The sequence below is a fragment of the Vigna unguiculata genome, chromosome 2 (assembly GCF_037176805.1).
Source record: "Vigna unguiculata cultivar grain cowpea cultivar isolate G323 ecotype 2 chromosome 2, ASM3717680v1, whole genome shotgun sequence".
NCBI lineage: Eukaryota > Viridiplantae > Streptophyta > Magnoliopsida > Fabales > Fabaceae > Vigna > Vigna unguiculata.
In genome coordinates, this window is record NC_140793.1 from 16,573,633 (window position 1) to 16,590,332 (window position 16,700).

The following is a 16,700-nucleotide window of genomic DNA, read 5'->3' on the forward strand; positions in this document are numbered from 1 at the left end:
TCTCTATTTTTCAATCATTCTTTCATGAAATTAAAACACAGTTTGGGGTTTCTATTCGAAATTTGCGGAGTGATAATGGTCGTGAATATCTCTCTCAATCCTTCAAACATTTTATGGCTTCTCAGGGCATTCTTCATCAAACATCATGCGCTTATACACCCCAACAAAATGGAGTGGCTGAGCGCAAGAATAGGCACCTTATTGAAACAACTCGCACTCTTTTAATTCATGGTGCAGTTCCTTCACATTTTTGGGGTGATGCGGTTCTTACTGCTTGTTATCTTATTAATCGCATGCCTTCTTCAGTCTTGCATAACCAAGTTCCTCATTCTATTTTATTTCCTCACGACCCTCTTCACCCTTTACCTCTTAAAGTCTTTGGGTCCACATGTTTTGTTCATGATTTTAGTCCTGGCTTGGATAAGTTGTCTCCGAGAGCCCACAAATGTGTCTTCTTAGGATTCCCCCGCTCACAAAAAGGGTATAAGTGTTTCTCTCCTTCCCTCAATCGTCATTTTATCTCCGCTGATGTCACCTTTGACGAGTCTTCTTTTTACTTCACACACCCCTCTTCTCGTTGTGAGCCACCATCTACTACTATAGATATCCCTGTTGTGTGTGATCCTCCTAGTGTGCCCACTTCCAGTGCCACCTCGGATTCTCCTCAGCCACCTCCGAGTGTACCTATTGCGGATAGACCACCTCTTCAGGTTTATAGCAGAAGACATCGTTGCCAACCACCAACTCATGACTCACATCAAGTGCCGAGTTATTTGTCTCCTCCGGTTCCAACAACTGAGTCTGATCTTCCCATTGCCCTTCGTAAAGGTATGCGTTCTACCCGTAATCATTCTCCTCATTATGCTGCTTTGAGTTATCATAGAATCTCTCCATCTTTCTATACATGCCTTTCGTCTATTTCCTCTTTGTCAATTCCAAAATCTTTAGGTGATGCATTAGCCCACCCTGGTTGGCGTCAGGCCATGCTTGATGAATTGAGTGCTCTCAGGCATAGTGGAACATGGGATCTTGTTCAATTACCATCCGGGAAATCTGTTGTTGGTTGCAGGTGGGTCTATGCTATCAAAGTTGGCCCTGATGGCACTGTTGACCGTCTCAAAGCTCGCCTTGTTGCCAAAGGTTACACACAGATCTTTGGTTTGGATTATGGTGATACTTTTTCTCCAGTGGCCAAGATGGCATCTGTTCGCTTATTCATTGCCATGGCTGCTCTTCGCCAATGGCCTCTTCACCAACTTGATGTCAAAAATGCATTCCTCAATGGCGATTTGAATGAAGAAATTTATATGGAGAAACCTCCGGGTTTTGTTGCTCAGGGGGAGTCTTCTGGATTGGTTTGTCGTCTTCACAAATCTTTATATGGCCTAAAGCAGTCTCCTCGGGCCTGGTTTGGAAAATTCAGTAGTGTTGTTCAACAATTTGGCATGTCTCGCAGTGAAGTGGATCATTCAGTTTTTTATCGTCACTCCAGTGCTGGATGTATCTACTTAATAGTGTATGTTGATGACATTGTTCTCACAGGAAGCGACAACCTTGGCATCTCCCTCTTAAAGCAACATCTTTGTCGTCATTTTCAGACCAAAGATCTTGGAAAACTCAGGTATTTCTTGGGTATTGAAGTAGCACAATCCAATAGTGGTATTGTCATATCTCAGAGGAAATATGCATTGGATATTCTGGAGGAAACTGGATTAATGAATTCTAAAGCAGTAGAAACACCCATGGATCCTAATATTAAACTTCTACCTAAACAGGGGGAGCCTTTCTCAGATCCTGAACAGTACAGACGGTTAGTTGGAAAGTTGAATTATCTTACTGTTACTCGTCCTGATATTTCCTTTGCTGTTAGCGTGGTGAGTCAATTCCTTAATTCCCCATGTGAAGAACATTGGAATGCAGTTATTCGCATATTAAAGTATATCAAAAGCTCTCCTGGAAAAGGTTTACTATATGATTCCAACTCTGATACAAAAGTTGTATGTTATTCAGATGCTGACTGGGCAGGATCTCCTTCCGACAGAAGATCTACTTCCGGATATTGTGTCTCAATTGGTTGTAATTTGATCTCTTGGAAGAGCAAGAAACAAAGTGTTGTGGCAAGATCTAGTGCAGAAGCAGAATATAGAGCTATGGCTTTAGCCACATGTGAACTTGTTTGGCTTAAGCAATTGCTTCAAGAATTGCAATTTGGAGATGTCACTCAAATGACACTCATATGTGACAATCAGGCTGCTCTTCATATTAGCTCTAATCCTGTCTTTCATGAGAGGACCAAACACATTGAAATTGACTGTCACTTCATTCGAGAAAAAATCCTATCCGGGGACATCAAGACCGAGTTTGTCAATTCAAGTGATCAATTAGCAGATATTTTCACTAAGTCTCTTCGAGGACCTAGAATTGATTATCTTTGTAACAAGCTTGGTACATACGATTTGTATGCACCAGCTTGAGGGGGAGTGTTAGATGATATAATATTGTGTTTAATAGTTGGGCTCAGCCCATTATGTATTTCTGGGATTTGGCCCATTATCAATATAAATAAACTGTCCTTTGTGTAGGGTTTACACAAGGGAGATTAATCCCAAAACCCTATTTCATCTTATTTTACAATTGTAATTGATTTCATTCAATAGTATAAATACATATTGTGTGCTTTGTATTTTACACCATGGTAGTTGAATCGTGAATCATATCGTGTATCGAAGAGCCGATTTATCGTATCGTGAATCGTTTCGTATCGTGAATCGTATGATTCATAAACATTTTGAAAGTTATCTTTTTTTTTTTTTTTTAATTTTTTGGATGTAGTGACAGTTTCTAGAGTAATTTTTTTAGGGATGAAGTAGTAACTTTAGTCACTTTTTTTTCTGGGATGCAGTAACTTCAGTAACTTTAGTAACTTTAGTGGAAGTTACCATTTACTTATTGGATTTTAAAATATTTTAAACAAAGGGGCTAAAATTTAGGTTAAAACAAGCCCAATTCCAACCCACTAAAAATCCTAGGGGTTTTCTGTCTTTCATATGCACAAGATTATCTTTGAGGCTATGCCTCCGTTAGATACGATGATGCCATGCGAGTTGCTGCGAGTTCCTGCCGCCAAGGTCTGTTGACTTCTCTCTCATCGCAACGCGGGGTAGTTAGAGACACCACAGCAAGAGAATGTTGTGGTGATCTAGTGTAGAAGCAGAATATAGTGGTATGGCCTCAACCACTTGTGTACTTGATGGGCTAAAACAATTACTTAAAGAGTTGCAATTGAGATGTCACTCAAATGACACTTACATGTGTCAATCACACTATTCATATTAGGTCCAATGCTGTCTTTCATGAAATGACCAAACACATTGAGGTTGACTATCATTCAAAGGTTGTATTTGGAGACATCAAATTGAGTTTGTTAACTCAAGTGATCAATTAGCAAATATTTTTACTAAATAATTACTAGGACCTAGAATTGATAATATTTGTAACATGCTTGGTGCATAAGATTTATATGTACTAGCCCGAGGGCGAATGTTAGATATTCGTAATTAGATCTAGTTAGTTACAATATCTTGTGTTAGTTACAATATTATTTATATTTAGGCTTAACCCATATTTTCTTGGATGATTCTTGATTATAAATACATGACTGGATGTGTATTTTCTACACAAGGGGAATTAATCCTATTTGAATGCCGTGTATGAAGTAGTTGTTTGACCATATCACAAGTGGTTTATTGCATGCTATCATGTTTTCTTGTAATAATTTATCATTCTTTTTAAATCCTTCAATCATTTATTAACGACATCTTTGCTGTTGGTTGTTAGTTAGGACGCTTATTCCAAATGCTGGAAAGTCTTGGTACACAAATAGAAAAGGATGGATTGCTTGATAAGTATAGAAGACCAGAAAATAATGCTGTGAGCAATGAGGAATGGTCTTCTCTCACCAAGAGGGTTATTGAGGTCCTTCCATATACTCTTACAACCAGTCAACAACATGCTGTTTCCGAAATTATTTGGGATCTAAAAAGACCAGTTCCAATGAATCGGCTTCTTCAGGTGTGGATTTGTGTCCTCTTGTTGTGGCTTTAGTGCCTCCTTTAATTTTTTTAGAGATAGATGTGGTCTCCACATTATAGTCTTTCTTAGTAGGTTTTTGTTTCGTGTCACCAGTTTTGTATTTCTTTTAATTGTATTAAGTATGACGCATGTGATTTATTTAAAAAAATAATTCACACAATATAGTGTTCCCCTAACTTTTTTTTAATAGAATGAGAGTGCTAAGGTATCACTAAGCTGTTTGCCATCGGAACTATGTTGGCACCAAAACAACATCAATACTTCAATCATATGTAACACCTCAAAATATCATAAAAGAAGAAAATACATAAAGTATCTGGGGATCCAAACCTGACCTAATCTCTAACCCAATAAAATGGTAAATCAAATCGATCCTTGAACAATTTGGGACAAATAAAGTTAGGAACATTATCCCATCAAACATAATCTTTAGATCTAGTGCCAAATTCAGCAAGTTTATCAATACATTGATTATCCTTTTTAAACATATGCGAAAAATGAATGCACTTGGTATTACTATTTACAGAACAATTCAGTCATATATTAGGAAGATCCTAAGCAATAATAGAAGCATTGGACCCGGACCGAGCTTGAATAAAACTCAATTCATAAATTAGTATAAACTGTGACTTACATAACCAGAATCACACCCATCACCTCAGCATATAAACTGTTGTGAACACCAAGATATGAAGAGTGTTATAATTATTGAAATAAGTTGATCCTATATAATTAGGAACATCTAGATTGTATATGTATAGGAACATCTTTTATTTATTCCCGTATCATTTTTTCTGAATGTCAAGTTTCCACCATTTTTTACTTCCATCTGAATCTGCAGTTGTATCATTTCCTGGTCACTTAATGTCAGTTTCACTTGTTGATTCGTTCTCATCTGTTTTTTTTTTCCTCTTATGAGAGCCCTTTCCCATGTCCCCAACATTTTTTCCAACATCAATTCTTACCTCATTAATTGTGATTCTTGTTCCGAAAATCTTACTGATAAGATCTCCTTTCCTCCATGAATTTCAACTTGTCCCTCCAGGGCGTTCTTTCTCTTTTTTCATGCACAGCACCCACAGAGCTCCTAGATTGAAGCCTTGATACCAAGAAACAGCAACTAAAGGGACAAGATGGTTTATATTGGTATTAAGAACTTCCTCAAACAGAACAATTCTCACTTGAATTGCTTTTCAAGGAATCTAAACCCTCTCACACAAACCTATACAGTTTTATTCTTCCACCTCGACTTACTAACAACTTCCCCATGTAATAGTCTCTGCTCAACTAAAATGCTCTAGGAAATAGGAGTGGATTAAATATAACCGATGTCATTAGAGAATTGGACATAGAAGCTTGACCTTTTTCCGCTTCTAGTTATTTAATTGTTTTCCCTTTAAACATTTATGTTTTGTAATTTTAGTTTTTTTATTTGATTGTAGTTTGAACCTTATATAGTAGTTATGTGCTACCAAAGTTAGTTATTGTAGTCTTGCAGAATTATTGTTTTAATTTTTTCTTCATTATGGCATTGAACTATTGAATTAATATGCTATTCATGGGTATTATTTTTTTTTTTTTAATGTAACTAAAGTTAATCTTACGAGTTCATTAAGCTCCCACGAGTGTATGTTAGCTATGAGTTTGATAACGTTGCTCATAGGAGAAGGAAATTAAATGAATTGTTAAAATAAAATGAATATGGATCAAACTTCTCTTGTAAGTTAAAATCAACCTACGCTTCTCAACTTTTAGAACTTCCCTCAAGTCAACTTTCGGGCACTAAAGTACTAAATTCTGTCAAAAGTGAGGCATTGTATGTTGACGTGCTGTGGTGAAAAGACAAACATGTCGTGTTATAAACTGATCTTATGTTGTAACTTTTAGGGTGATGTTGGATGTGGAAAAACTGTTGTAGCTTTTCTTGCATGCATGGAGGTTATTGGCTCTGGCTATCAGGTTGGTGTGCCTATTAAATTTTGGTTCCTTTTTGTGTCTTTATTACCTTGATTTCTCATTAAATTCTTGGATGTTTAGCATATGGTAATCGTCTTTAGTACCTGCTATTAGGGTTTTTTGGATTACATTGTTTTAATATTTAAATTATATTTTAAAAATTATGAACACCTATCCCATTCGGAATTGTTCGCCCAACATCTATTCAAATAGTTAATCACTTTTAAAACACAATTAATTATTAGACATTTAAATAATCTTAGATATTATTGACCATTCCGGATGCATATTTAATCACTAGAATGGCAAGCACAAATTGATAAGTGTATATCATTTACTCTGTAGTGAACAACTTGTCGAGCAACACTAACAACTATTTCCATAACCTCAACATTATTAACCACTTATGAGGCATATTTAACCATTAGTGCCACAAGTACATGTTTAAATATGGGTGTAAATATTGCACATTTACTGTTTCAATAAATATAGATTGATTGAATAATAAATTCAGATTCGTTTGGAAATTTATTTCTTTTATTTTAAGAGATTCACAGTCTTTATGTTTGGAAGTTTTTTCTTTTATTTCAAGAGATTTATTTTCTTTTATTGGGATTTCATTTTTCCTTTAGATACCAATGTATTGCTTCTTAAAATCAATTTAAGTAATTCCATGATTATTGCTTACTATTATGAAATATACTCAAACTAGGTTTGTGATTAATCTTCCTAGTGTAGAAAATGCATAAGGAATGTATTTATAATAAAGAAAATATGGGCTAAGCCCAAAAGGCTTATGAAGACTAATAACAATAGAAACAGAAAATAAGATATTAATGATATCTTAACAACTATCTAGACATTTTTTCACAAGGTATTAGAACTTTAGGTTTTTCTCGAGCCTTCGTCTACACATCTTAAAACCTATAACCTTCATTGCCACTTTATCTTCAAGAGGGTCAGTCGTAATTGCTTCAATGTCATTGTACCAGTCTTTATTGCTGTATTCTCTTCTTTTGTAAAATGGCCCATTAGAGTATGCTGATTTGCATCTTCATTTGTCTGATCTAAAATCAACAAAAGAAGATTCTAGTTTTTTGCAAAAGACTAGTGAACTCCTAGGCATCAAAATTGCATTGAGGCTTGTGAATTAGCTAAACACACTCGTGTGTCTTTTACCAATAGCAATAATAGAAGGGCATGATCAACTATACCTAATATCTCTTGGTCACGTTGGGTTGTGATCTTTATTGATTGTTGCACTATAGTTACTTGGCTCTATTTGCTTAATCAAAAATATGATGTAAGCATGGTAGTCAAGATTGCAATTCAGAACGTGAGATTGTATGACTCTACGATATTCTACTCCCTCTTCGATCCCGCTTCACTTAAAATTTGCGATCTACATAGATTGTAGTGGATCGTCGTTGTAAATCGCAACATATTTATAGCAGAAGACACTGTTGCCAACCACCACCACATGATTCACATTCAGTGCGAAGTCATTTGTCTCCTCCGGTTCCATCAACAGAGTCTGATCTTTCCATTGCCCTTCGTAAAGGTATGCATTCTACCAGTAATCTTTCCCCTCATTATGCTGCTTTGAGTTATCATAGAATCTCTCCATCTTTCTATACATGCCTTTCGTCTATTTTCTCTTTGTCAATTCCAAAATCTTTAGATGATGCATTAGCCCACCTTGGTTGGCATCAGGCCATGTTTGATGAATTGAGTGCTCTCAGGCATAGTGGAACAATGGGATCTTGTCCGATTACCATCTGGAAAATCTGTTGTTTGTTGCAGGTGGGTCTATGCTATCAAAGTTGGCCTTGATGGTACTGCTGATCGTCTCAAAGCTTGCCTTGTTGCCAAATGTTACACACAAATCTTTGGTTTGGATTATGGTGATACCTTTTTTCTAGTGGCCAAGATGACCTCTGTTCCCTTATTCATTGCCATGGCTGCTCTTCGACAATGGCCTCTTCACCAACTTGATGTCAAAAATGCATTCCTAAATGGCAATTTGCATGAAGAAATTTATATGGAGCAACCTCTGGGTTTTGTTGCTCTGTGGGAGTCTTCTGGATTGGTATGTTGTCTTCACAAATCTTTATATGGCCTAAATTAGTCTCATTGGGCCTGGTTTGCAAAAATTTAGCAGTGTTGTTCAACAATTTGACATGTCTCGCAGTAAAGTGGATCACTCAGTTTTTTATCGCCACTCCAATGCTGGATGTATCTACTTAATAGTATATGTTGATGATATTGTTCTCACAGGAAGCGACTACCTTGGCATCTACCTCTTAAAGCAACATCTTTGTCGTCATTTTCAGACCAAAGATCTTGGAAAACTCATATATTTCTTGGGTATTGAAGTAGCACAATCCAATAGTGGTATTGTCATATCTCAGAGGAAATATGCATTGGATATTTTGAAAGAAATATGGTTAATGAATTCTAAAGTTGTAGAAACAGCCATGGATCCTAATATTAAACTTTTACCTAACAAGGGGGAGCCTTTCTCAGATCCTGAACAGTACAGACGATTAGTTGGAAAATTGAATTATCTTACTGTTACTCGTCCTGATATTTCCTTTGCTGTTAGCGTGGTGAGTCAATTCCTTAATTCCCCATGTGAAGAACATTGGAATGCAGTCATTCGCATATTAAAGTATATCAAAAGCTCTGCTGCAAAAGGTTTACTATATGATTCAACCCTGATACAAAAGTTGTATGTTATTTAGATGCTGATTGGGTAGGATCTCCTTCCGACAAAAGATCTACTTTCAGATATTGTGTCTCGATTGGTGGTAATTTGATCTCTTGGAAGAGCAAGAAACAAAGTGTTGTGGCAAGATCTAGTGCAGAAGCGAAATATAGAGTTATAGCTTTAGTCACTTGTGAACATTTTTGGCTTAAGCAATTGCTTCAAGAATTACCATATGGAGATGTCACTCAAATGACTCTCATATGTGACAATTAGGTTGTTCTTCACATTAGCTCTAATCCTGTCTTTCATGAAAGGACCAAACACATTGAAATTGACTGGTACTTCATTCGAGAAAAAATCCTATTCGGGGACATCAAGACCGAGTTTGTCAACTCAAGTGATCAGTTAACCAATATTTTTACTAAGTCTCTTCGAGGACCTAGAATTGGCTATCTTTGTAACAAGCTTGGTACATACGATTTATATGCACCAGCTTGAGGGAGAGTGTTAGATAATGTAGTATTTTGCTTAGTAGTTGGGTTCAACCCATTCTGTATTTCTGGGCTTGGCCCATTATCATTATAAATAAACTATCCTTTGTGTATGTTTTACACAAGGGAGATTAATCCCGAATCCTCTTTTTCATATTATTTAACAATAACCATAATGTATTTATGGTAAAAGTAGACAATATCTTATTTATTGGATCACAATTTTCTATAATCAATTGTATTGATTATTTTGAGACTATAATGAAGTATCACTGTGTATGTAGGACATGCTGTATCCACTAATCTGTCCTCTTAGTATATTCAATCACATTCTGTTCTTCTTAACTACACGCGGGACTACTAAGCAACCACATTTACTCATGTGTGACGAGTGGATACACATTGAAGACTTCCCAAGCTTATGAATATCATTAGTCTTATATTATACTAATATTAGACTGTCTTGTTTTATAATAGGCTGCTTTCATGGTTCCAACTGAGTTGCTTGCAATCCAGCATTATGATCATTTGCTTAAATTGCTTGAAAAGTTGGATGATGGCATGTGCAAGCCAACTGTTGCTTTACTCACAGGTTCAACTCCACTAAAACAATCCCGGATTATTCGTAAGGTATGCTTTACTAAAAAGTATGTAATGTCCAATTGATGTGAATCCAATTATTCTTTTCTTGAACCTGTGTGAGTTATGGTTTACTAAATGGTATGTAATGTCCAAATTATGTGAATCCAATTATTCTTTTCTTGAACCTGATGGGCATTGTTTTAATTTTATCTGTCACTGTGTGAAGGGTATCCAGACTGGAGAAATCTCGATGGTCATAGGAACCCACAGTTTGATAGCAGAAAGTGTAGAATTCTTAGCCTTACGTATTGCTGTGGTGGATGAACAGCATCGCTTTGGTGTGATTCAAAGGGGAAGATTTAACAGTAAGGTGGTCCAAAGCTTTTTCTTCAAGATTTAAATATGGTTTCGTTATGCTTGCACAAATGCCCATATTGTGAATGTCGCTAGATGTGATCTTTTGCCTCGGTTTTGACACTGAGCTGGATCAAAATCATGAATAGAATGAAATAATTTCATTTATAGAAAGGAGTGCAGTGCAGTGTACAATTTGATATTTCATCAATCAAGGCAATAACAATAGGTCACACTCCATTCTGCATATCTAATATGGAGATTCCCTTACATCAATTAGATATTGATGTGGCTATATTTCAATTCTAATTGCATAATCAAATGGAATGTTGAGTTAGCAGCTTCTTTTCCAATGTTTCTTATATTATGGTTATTTATGTATGCATATTTCCTGATATAGAATGTTTGTTTTACCATTTATAATTAACTAGAAGGATTTGCATAGTCTAGTAAAAATATAGATTATGCCCACGATTAGGTTAATCCAAATGACAAAAAGACTTATGCTGTTTGAGTATTTTGAATAAGGTATATATTTTTTGAAATATAAGTATAGATATATATATATATATATATATATATATATATATATATATATATATTCATTAACTCACTTATCTAGTCCATTAAACAAGATATTTACTTAAATTTTTATTCTATGGTATAACTTTAAAAAGCTGATTGATGATCATGTGAGTCTTCATAAGAGTTTTACAGTTGCGTAGATTAGAGAACGGTATGTAACTAACTATGTACATTCATGTTATGTTTTTGTGGAAATTACGTGTTCCTTGCCGCTGCAAATTGCAACTTGCATATTGCTTATATCTTTCATTACTGAAGTAATGTCTTAGAGTTGCTCTTTTGCCGCTTATCTAAAATTTTTAGTAACGTTATCATTGTGGTCTCTTAACTTTCCTCTTCTAGTTATACTATGCATCTTCAAATTCAAACATGGAAGAGGCCCTTGCAGATGATTCCGCAAAGAGTGATGCTTATATGGCTCCACATGTTCTTGCAATGTCTGCTACTCCTATCCCAAGAACACTTGCACTTGCTTTATATGGTGACATGTCATTGACACAGGTGCTTAATTTTTCATTTACTCTAGATGTGTTCTTTTGCTCTCAATATGTTTTGAATTTGTGTGAACCTGTGAATTGATTTCTACTTTGCTTGGGAGAACAATTATCAATTATCTAATTTATATGTAAAGGATGTCACAACTATGGTTAGTATACAAAACTGCTTCATAGTAGATTCTCCTATAAACTTATGACCGAATCAAGCGTCAACCTATACTTTACAATAAAAGAAGGATTATCTGATGTTGTGTGTAATGGAGACCATACAGTATGTATTGATACAAATTTACAAAATCAAATACATTAAATTCTTGCATAGTAATCAGTGATCAATGATTATTAGATTTTGAGCAGACAAAGGAACATAAATACACCAGAATTAATGAAAGCTCTGGTTTATTCAACACTTGTGAATATACAGAAAAATGAGTCTTATTAAGAGACTGAAGAAATGAATTTCACGAGACACAACACAAATTAAGAGCCAAATATAAAGACTGAAATAAACAACAGTTATAAACCAATGTAACCACCTAATAATTGTACAATAACTGAATCTGAAATTTTATAGAATATTCAACACCTAGACAAGACTAATACCCCCCATCAAAACTTAAGGTGAGAGATGTGAAAGAACAAAATCCCGAACTTTAAGTTTGGGCAAAAGAAGTTGAAAGCGTGTTGGAGAGAGAGGCTTGGTAAGAGCATCAACCCACTAGTTTATACTAAGAGTGTGATAAACCTCAAGTTGGTGAGGCAAGACTTTATCTTGAACACAGAAAATATCAATTTCCATATTTTTCGTTCTGAAGTGAGAGACAAGAGTGTGAACAATGGCAACAACACTTTGATTGTCACATAACATAACTAGAATGGAGAAGGAAATAAACAATTCTTTCTAATCCCTAATAATATTTCACTAAGAGCTTGAGTCAAAGTCCGATATTTAGCTTTAGTGTTGGAACGAGCAATGATTCGTAGCTTTTGATACCACCATGAAATAAGATTGAGACCCAAAAATAGCCGAGCCAGAGGTTGATTTCCAATCGTCAACATCGGAAGCCCAATCGGCATCAGAGAACGATGTACATGCCCTAACAGGTTGTACATCAAGGCCACAGGAAATAGTAGTATCTTTAAGATATCGTAAAATCCTTTTAACAAAAGTCAAGTCTGTTTTTAGCGGATTAGCCATAAATTGACAATCCTTATTTACAACATAGCTGATATCAGGGCGAGTGAGAGTAGTATACTACAATGGCCCAACAACTGATCGATAAAGAATGGGATCAGAAAAGATATTAGATCTAGTTTTAGACATTTTGCAGGTGGAAACCATAGGAGAAGAACATAATGAGCCTCATCCATTTTAGTTTTATTCAAAAGATCTCGTATATACTTGCTCTCAGTTAACACCAAAGACTTGTTACATTGATGGTTGATTCCAATGCCCAAAAAATTGTCAAGTTTGCCTGGGTTCTTGAAAGAGAAGTGAGAATGCAAACTGTGAGTAATTTGATGGAGCAAAGGAGCAGATGAACATGTAATGATATTTGAATTAACATAAACTAAGATGTGAACAGTGTGAAAATCGTGATAGACAAATAAAGGTGGATCTGCTTTGCTGGGAGAAAAATTGAGCTTCAAGAACGTAGTTTGAAGGTTGTCAAACCACTTCCTAAGAGACTATTTAATACCATAGATAGTTTTATTGAGTCGATAAACTAGAGTTTTATCTGTAGATAGAAATTTGACAAACAGATTCGTCGAGAACCCACTCTAAAAGGCATTGTTAACATCCCAATGAAACAAATCCTAGCTGCAAGTTAAGGCAATCATGAAGATGATTTTAATAGTAATAGGTTTGATAGCTAGGGACAAAGTTTCATGAAAATCAAATCTTGGTACCTGATCAAAGCCTTTGGCAACTTACTGAGCTTTTATATTTTTTAACAGAACCATCAAGGTTTTATTTAATATGAAACACCCATTTGCATCCAGCAGCCTCGCGTTCAGAAGGAAGAGGAACCAAATCCCAAGTATGAATACGAGGAAGTGCGTCATACTCTTGTTGCATTGCAACAACTAGATGGTAATTCTTGAGTCTGTGAGACACTTAAGGTTCAATATTAGTTAGAAACAGTGAAGATTGGCTAGTTTTGGATTGGGTTGCATGGAATGAATATTAAGGAGGGAAAAAATTAGATGCAATGTGAGGGGCGCGATGTGGTGTGAGAGTGAAATGTTTATTGCGATCTAGCTCAAGAATAGGAGGTTTTGAAAACTCTTATAATTTAGGGTAAAATTATTCAATATATTATTCTGAGAATACAATTCCTATATACAAGGCTAGAAACCTATTTTAGGAAGTATAATAATGGCACCTAGACAATCAAATTCCTATGATTCAGGGATACCATCATACACTGTAATTATAATTTGCTAAAGAAGGAAATAATAAAACACAAATCCTGGTAGAATTAATACAGATAATAAAACAGATTCTAACACTTCCCCTCAAGCTAGTGAATAGGTATTTTCCATTCCCAGCTTGGAAACTGTTGAGAAGAAAGAAAATAGGGTTTGAGTTTAATCTCCCTTGTATATAAACCACACATAGGGTAATCTATTTATAATAGAGAGAGGTACAATTAAAAAGAGTAACTGAAAATAAATAGAGTAAATAGAAGATATTGTTTGATATTGTGATTAACAATATCTAACAATATCTTAATAATATCAAACAATATCTAACACTCCCCCTCAAACTAGAGCACACAAATCGTATGTGCCAAGCTTGTTACAAATATAATCAATTCTAGGCCCCGTAAAGACTTAGTAAAAATATATGCTAACTAATCACTTAAGTTAACAAACTTAGTCTTGCTATCTCCAGACATGATCTTTTCCCGAAAGAAATGACAATCAATCTCAATATGTTTGGTCCTCTCATGAAAGACAGGATTAGAGCTAATATGAAGAGCAACCCGATTGTCACACACAAGTGTCATTTGAGTAACATCTCCAAATTGTAACTCTTTAAGCAATTGCTTGAGCCAAACAAGTTCACAGGCAGGTGAGGCCATAGTTCTATATTCTGCTTTTGCATTGGATCTTGCTACAACACTCTGTTTCTTACTTTTCCACGAGATCAAGTTACCACCAATGGAGACACAATACTCAGATGTAGAGCTTCTATCAGAAGGAGATCCTGCCCAATCAACATTTGAATAGCAAACAACTCTTGTATGGTTATTAAAACCATATAACAATCCTTTTCCAAGGATCTTTTAATATACTTCACATGAGGAATTAAGAAATTGCTTACCACATTGACTGCAAAGGAAATGTCAGTACGAGTAATGGTAAGATAATTCAATTTCCCAACCAATCTTCTATACTGCTCAGGATCAGATATAGGCTCCCCCTGATTTGGTAGAAGTTTAGTATTGGGATCCATGGGTGTATCAACAAACATTGAACTCACCAACCCAGTTTCCTCCAGAATATCCATGTCATACTTTCTTTGAGATATAACAATACCATCATTGGACTGTGCCACCTCAATACCCAAGAAGTATCTGAGTTTGCCAAGATCTTTGGTCTGAAAATAGTGACAGAGATGTTTCCACTAAGAGATGCCATGGTTGTTACTCCCTATAAGAACGATGTCATTAACATATACTATCAAGTAAATATATCCAGCACTCGAGTCATATCAAATTGTTGAACAACATTGCTAAACTTTCCAAACCAGGCCCTAGGAGATTATTTTAGGCCATATAGGGATTTGCGAAGACGACATACATCCCAGAAGACTTCCCCTGAGCAACAAACCCAAGAGGTTGTTCCATATAGATTTTTCTTGCAAATCACCATTGAGGAAAACATTTTTAACATCCAGTTGATAAAGAGGCCATTGTTGAAGAACAGCCATGACAATGAATAAACTAACAGAAGCCATCTTTTCCACGGGGAAAAGGTATATCCATAATCCCAAAATGAAAATGCGGAGGCAGGGCTCCCAAGATCGGGCTCTCATACAAACTAGAAAGAATTAAAATAATGAAAAAAGACTTTTATTCTAATACTCTAATAGCCCCCCTTAAACTTAAGTTGAATTTTTTTTTTCAGCAGAAAAATGCTTCACATTACGTTTGGTGCGAAGAACAACAAAGCGGCTAAGATAGGGCCTTGGTGAACACATCAGCCCACTGATCAAGAGCTGGAACATGTGAAACAGTCAATTGTTGGGCCAAAATCTTCTCTCGGACAAAGAAAACATCAATCTCCATGTGTTTAGTATGATTGTGAAAAATAGGATTGTGTGGTATAGCCACTGCACTCTGATTGTCACATAATAGTTGAGGTGTTTGAAAAGAAACTTTGAATTCAGTAAGTAATCGAGTTATCCATGTGAGTTCAGCAGATGTTTGAGCCAAGCTTCTGAACTCAGCTTCAGTACTGGATCGAGCAATAACTTGTTGCTTGTGAGACCACCATGGAATCAAATTTGGACCTAGAAATATAGCTTTTCCAGATGTAGACCTTCTATCATCCACATCAAATGCCCAATCAGCATCACAAAATGCTGTTAAGGGAACTAGACGAGATAGCACAGCAGGTTGAAAATGAAGACCATGAAACATAGTGCCTTTAAGATACCTCAGGATACGGTTTACAACAGCCCAATGAGAATCTAAAGGGTTAGCCATGAATTGACACACTTTATTGACAGCAAAGGCAATTTTTGGTCTAGTGAGAGTAGCATATTGGAGAGCTCCAACAACATACCTATACAAAGTTGGGTCGGAGAATAAATCTGCACCTTGTTTAGACAATTTACAATTGGATACCATAGGAGAAGAGATGGGATGAGCTTCTGCCATGTTTATTTTATGAAGTAAATCACGAATATATTTGGTTTGAGTCATGAGAATAGAGTCATCCATTAAATGTTTGACCTCAAGACCAAGAAAGTAGTCCATTTGACCAAGCTGTTTTAGAGAAAAGTTTGCATGAAGTTTAGCAGTGATAGTTTCAATCAGACTTAAAGAGCTGCCACTGACAAGAATGTCATCAACATACACCAGAAGATAGATAACATCAGAATTATGTTGATAAATGAACAGAGATGTGTCCCAAGAGCTAGAGACAAAACCCAATTGCTGGAGACTATGTTGCAGCCGTGTAAACCATTGTCTTGGAGCTTGCTTTAGGCCATAAAGAGCCTTATTTCGTTTGCAAACTAAGGATTTATCAGACGCCTCGAATGCTGGTTGTTGTTGCATGTAAATTGTTTCATCTAAGATCCCATTGAGAAAGACATTATTAACGACAAGATGGAACAATTTCCACCTATGAGAAACAACAATTGTGAGAATAACACGTATAGTAACTGGTTTAATGACTGGACAAAAGGTTTCATGA

At 35.8% G+C, this 16,700-nt stretch overlaps 1 protein-coding gene across 4 annotated transcripts in view; it reads left to right on the forward strand.

Moving 5' to 3' along the window:
* Positions 1-16,700, forward strand: part of LOC114173409 (DEAD/DEAH box RNA helicase family protein) — a 60,668-nt gene that overhangs the window by 25,759 nt on the left and 18,209 nt on the right. For all 4 annotated transcript variants that reach the window (XM_028057781.2, XM_085669812.1, XM_085669813.1 and 1 more), the window contains 5 exons: positions 3,838-4,071; positions 5,980-6,051; positions 9,727-9,879; positions 10,058-10,201; positions 11,113-11,271. In XM_028057781.2, the coding sequence (XP_027913582.1) occupies positions 3,838-4,071; positions 5,980-6,051; positions 9,727-9,879; positions 10,058-10,201; positions 11,113-11,271 (762 nt within the window). The remainder of the gene's footprint in view (positions 1-3,837; positions 4,072-5,979; positions 6,052-9,726; positions 9,880-10,057; positions 10,202-11,112; positions 11,272-16,700) is intronic.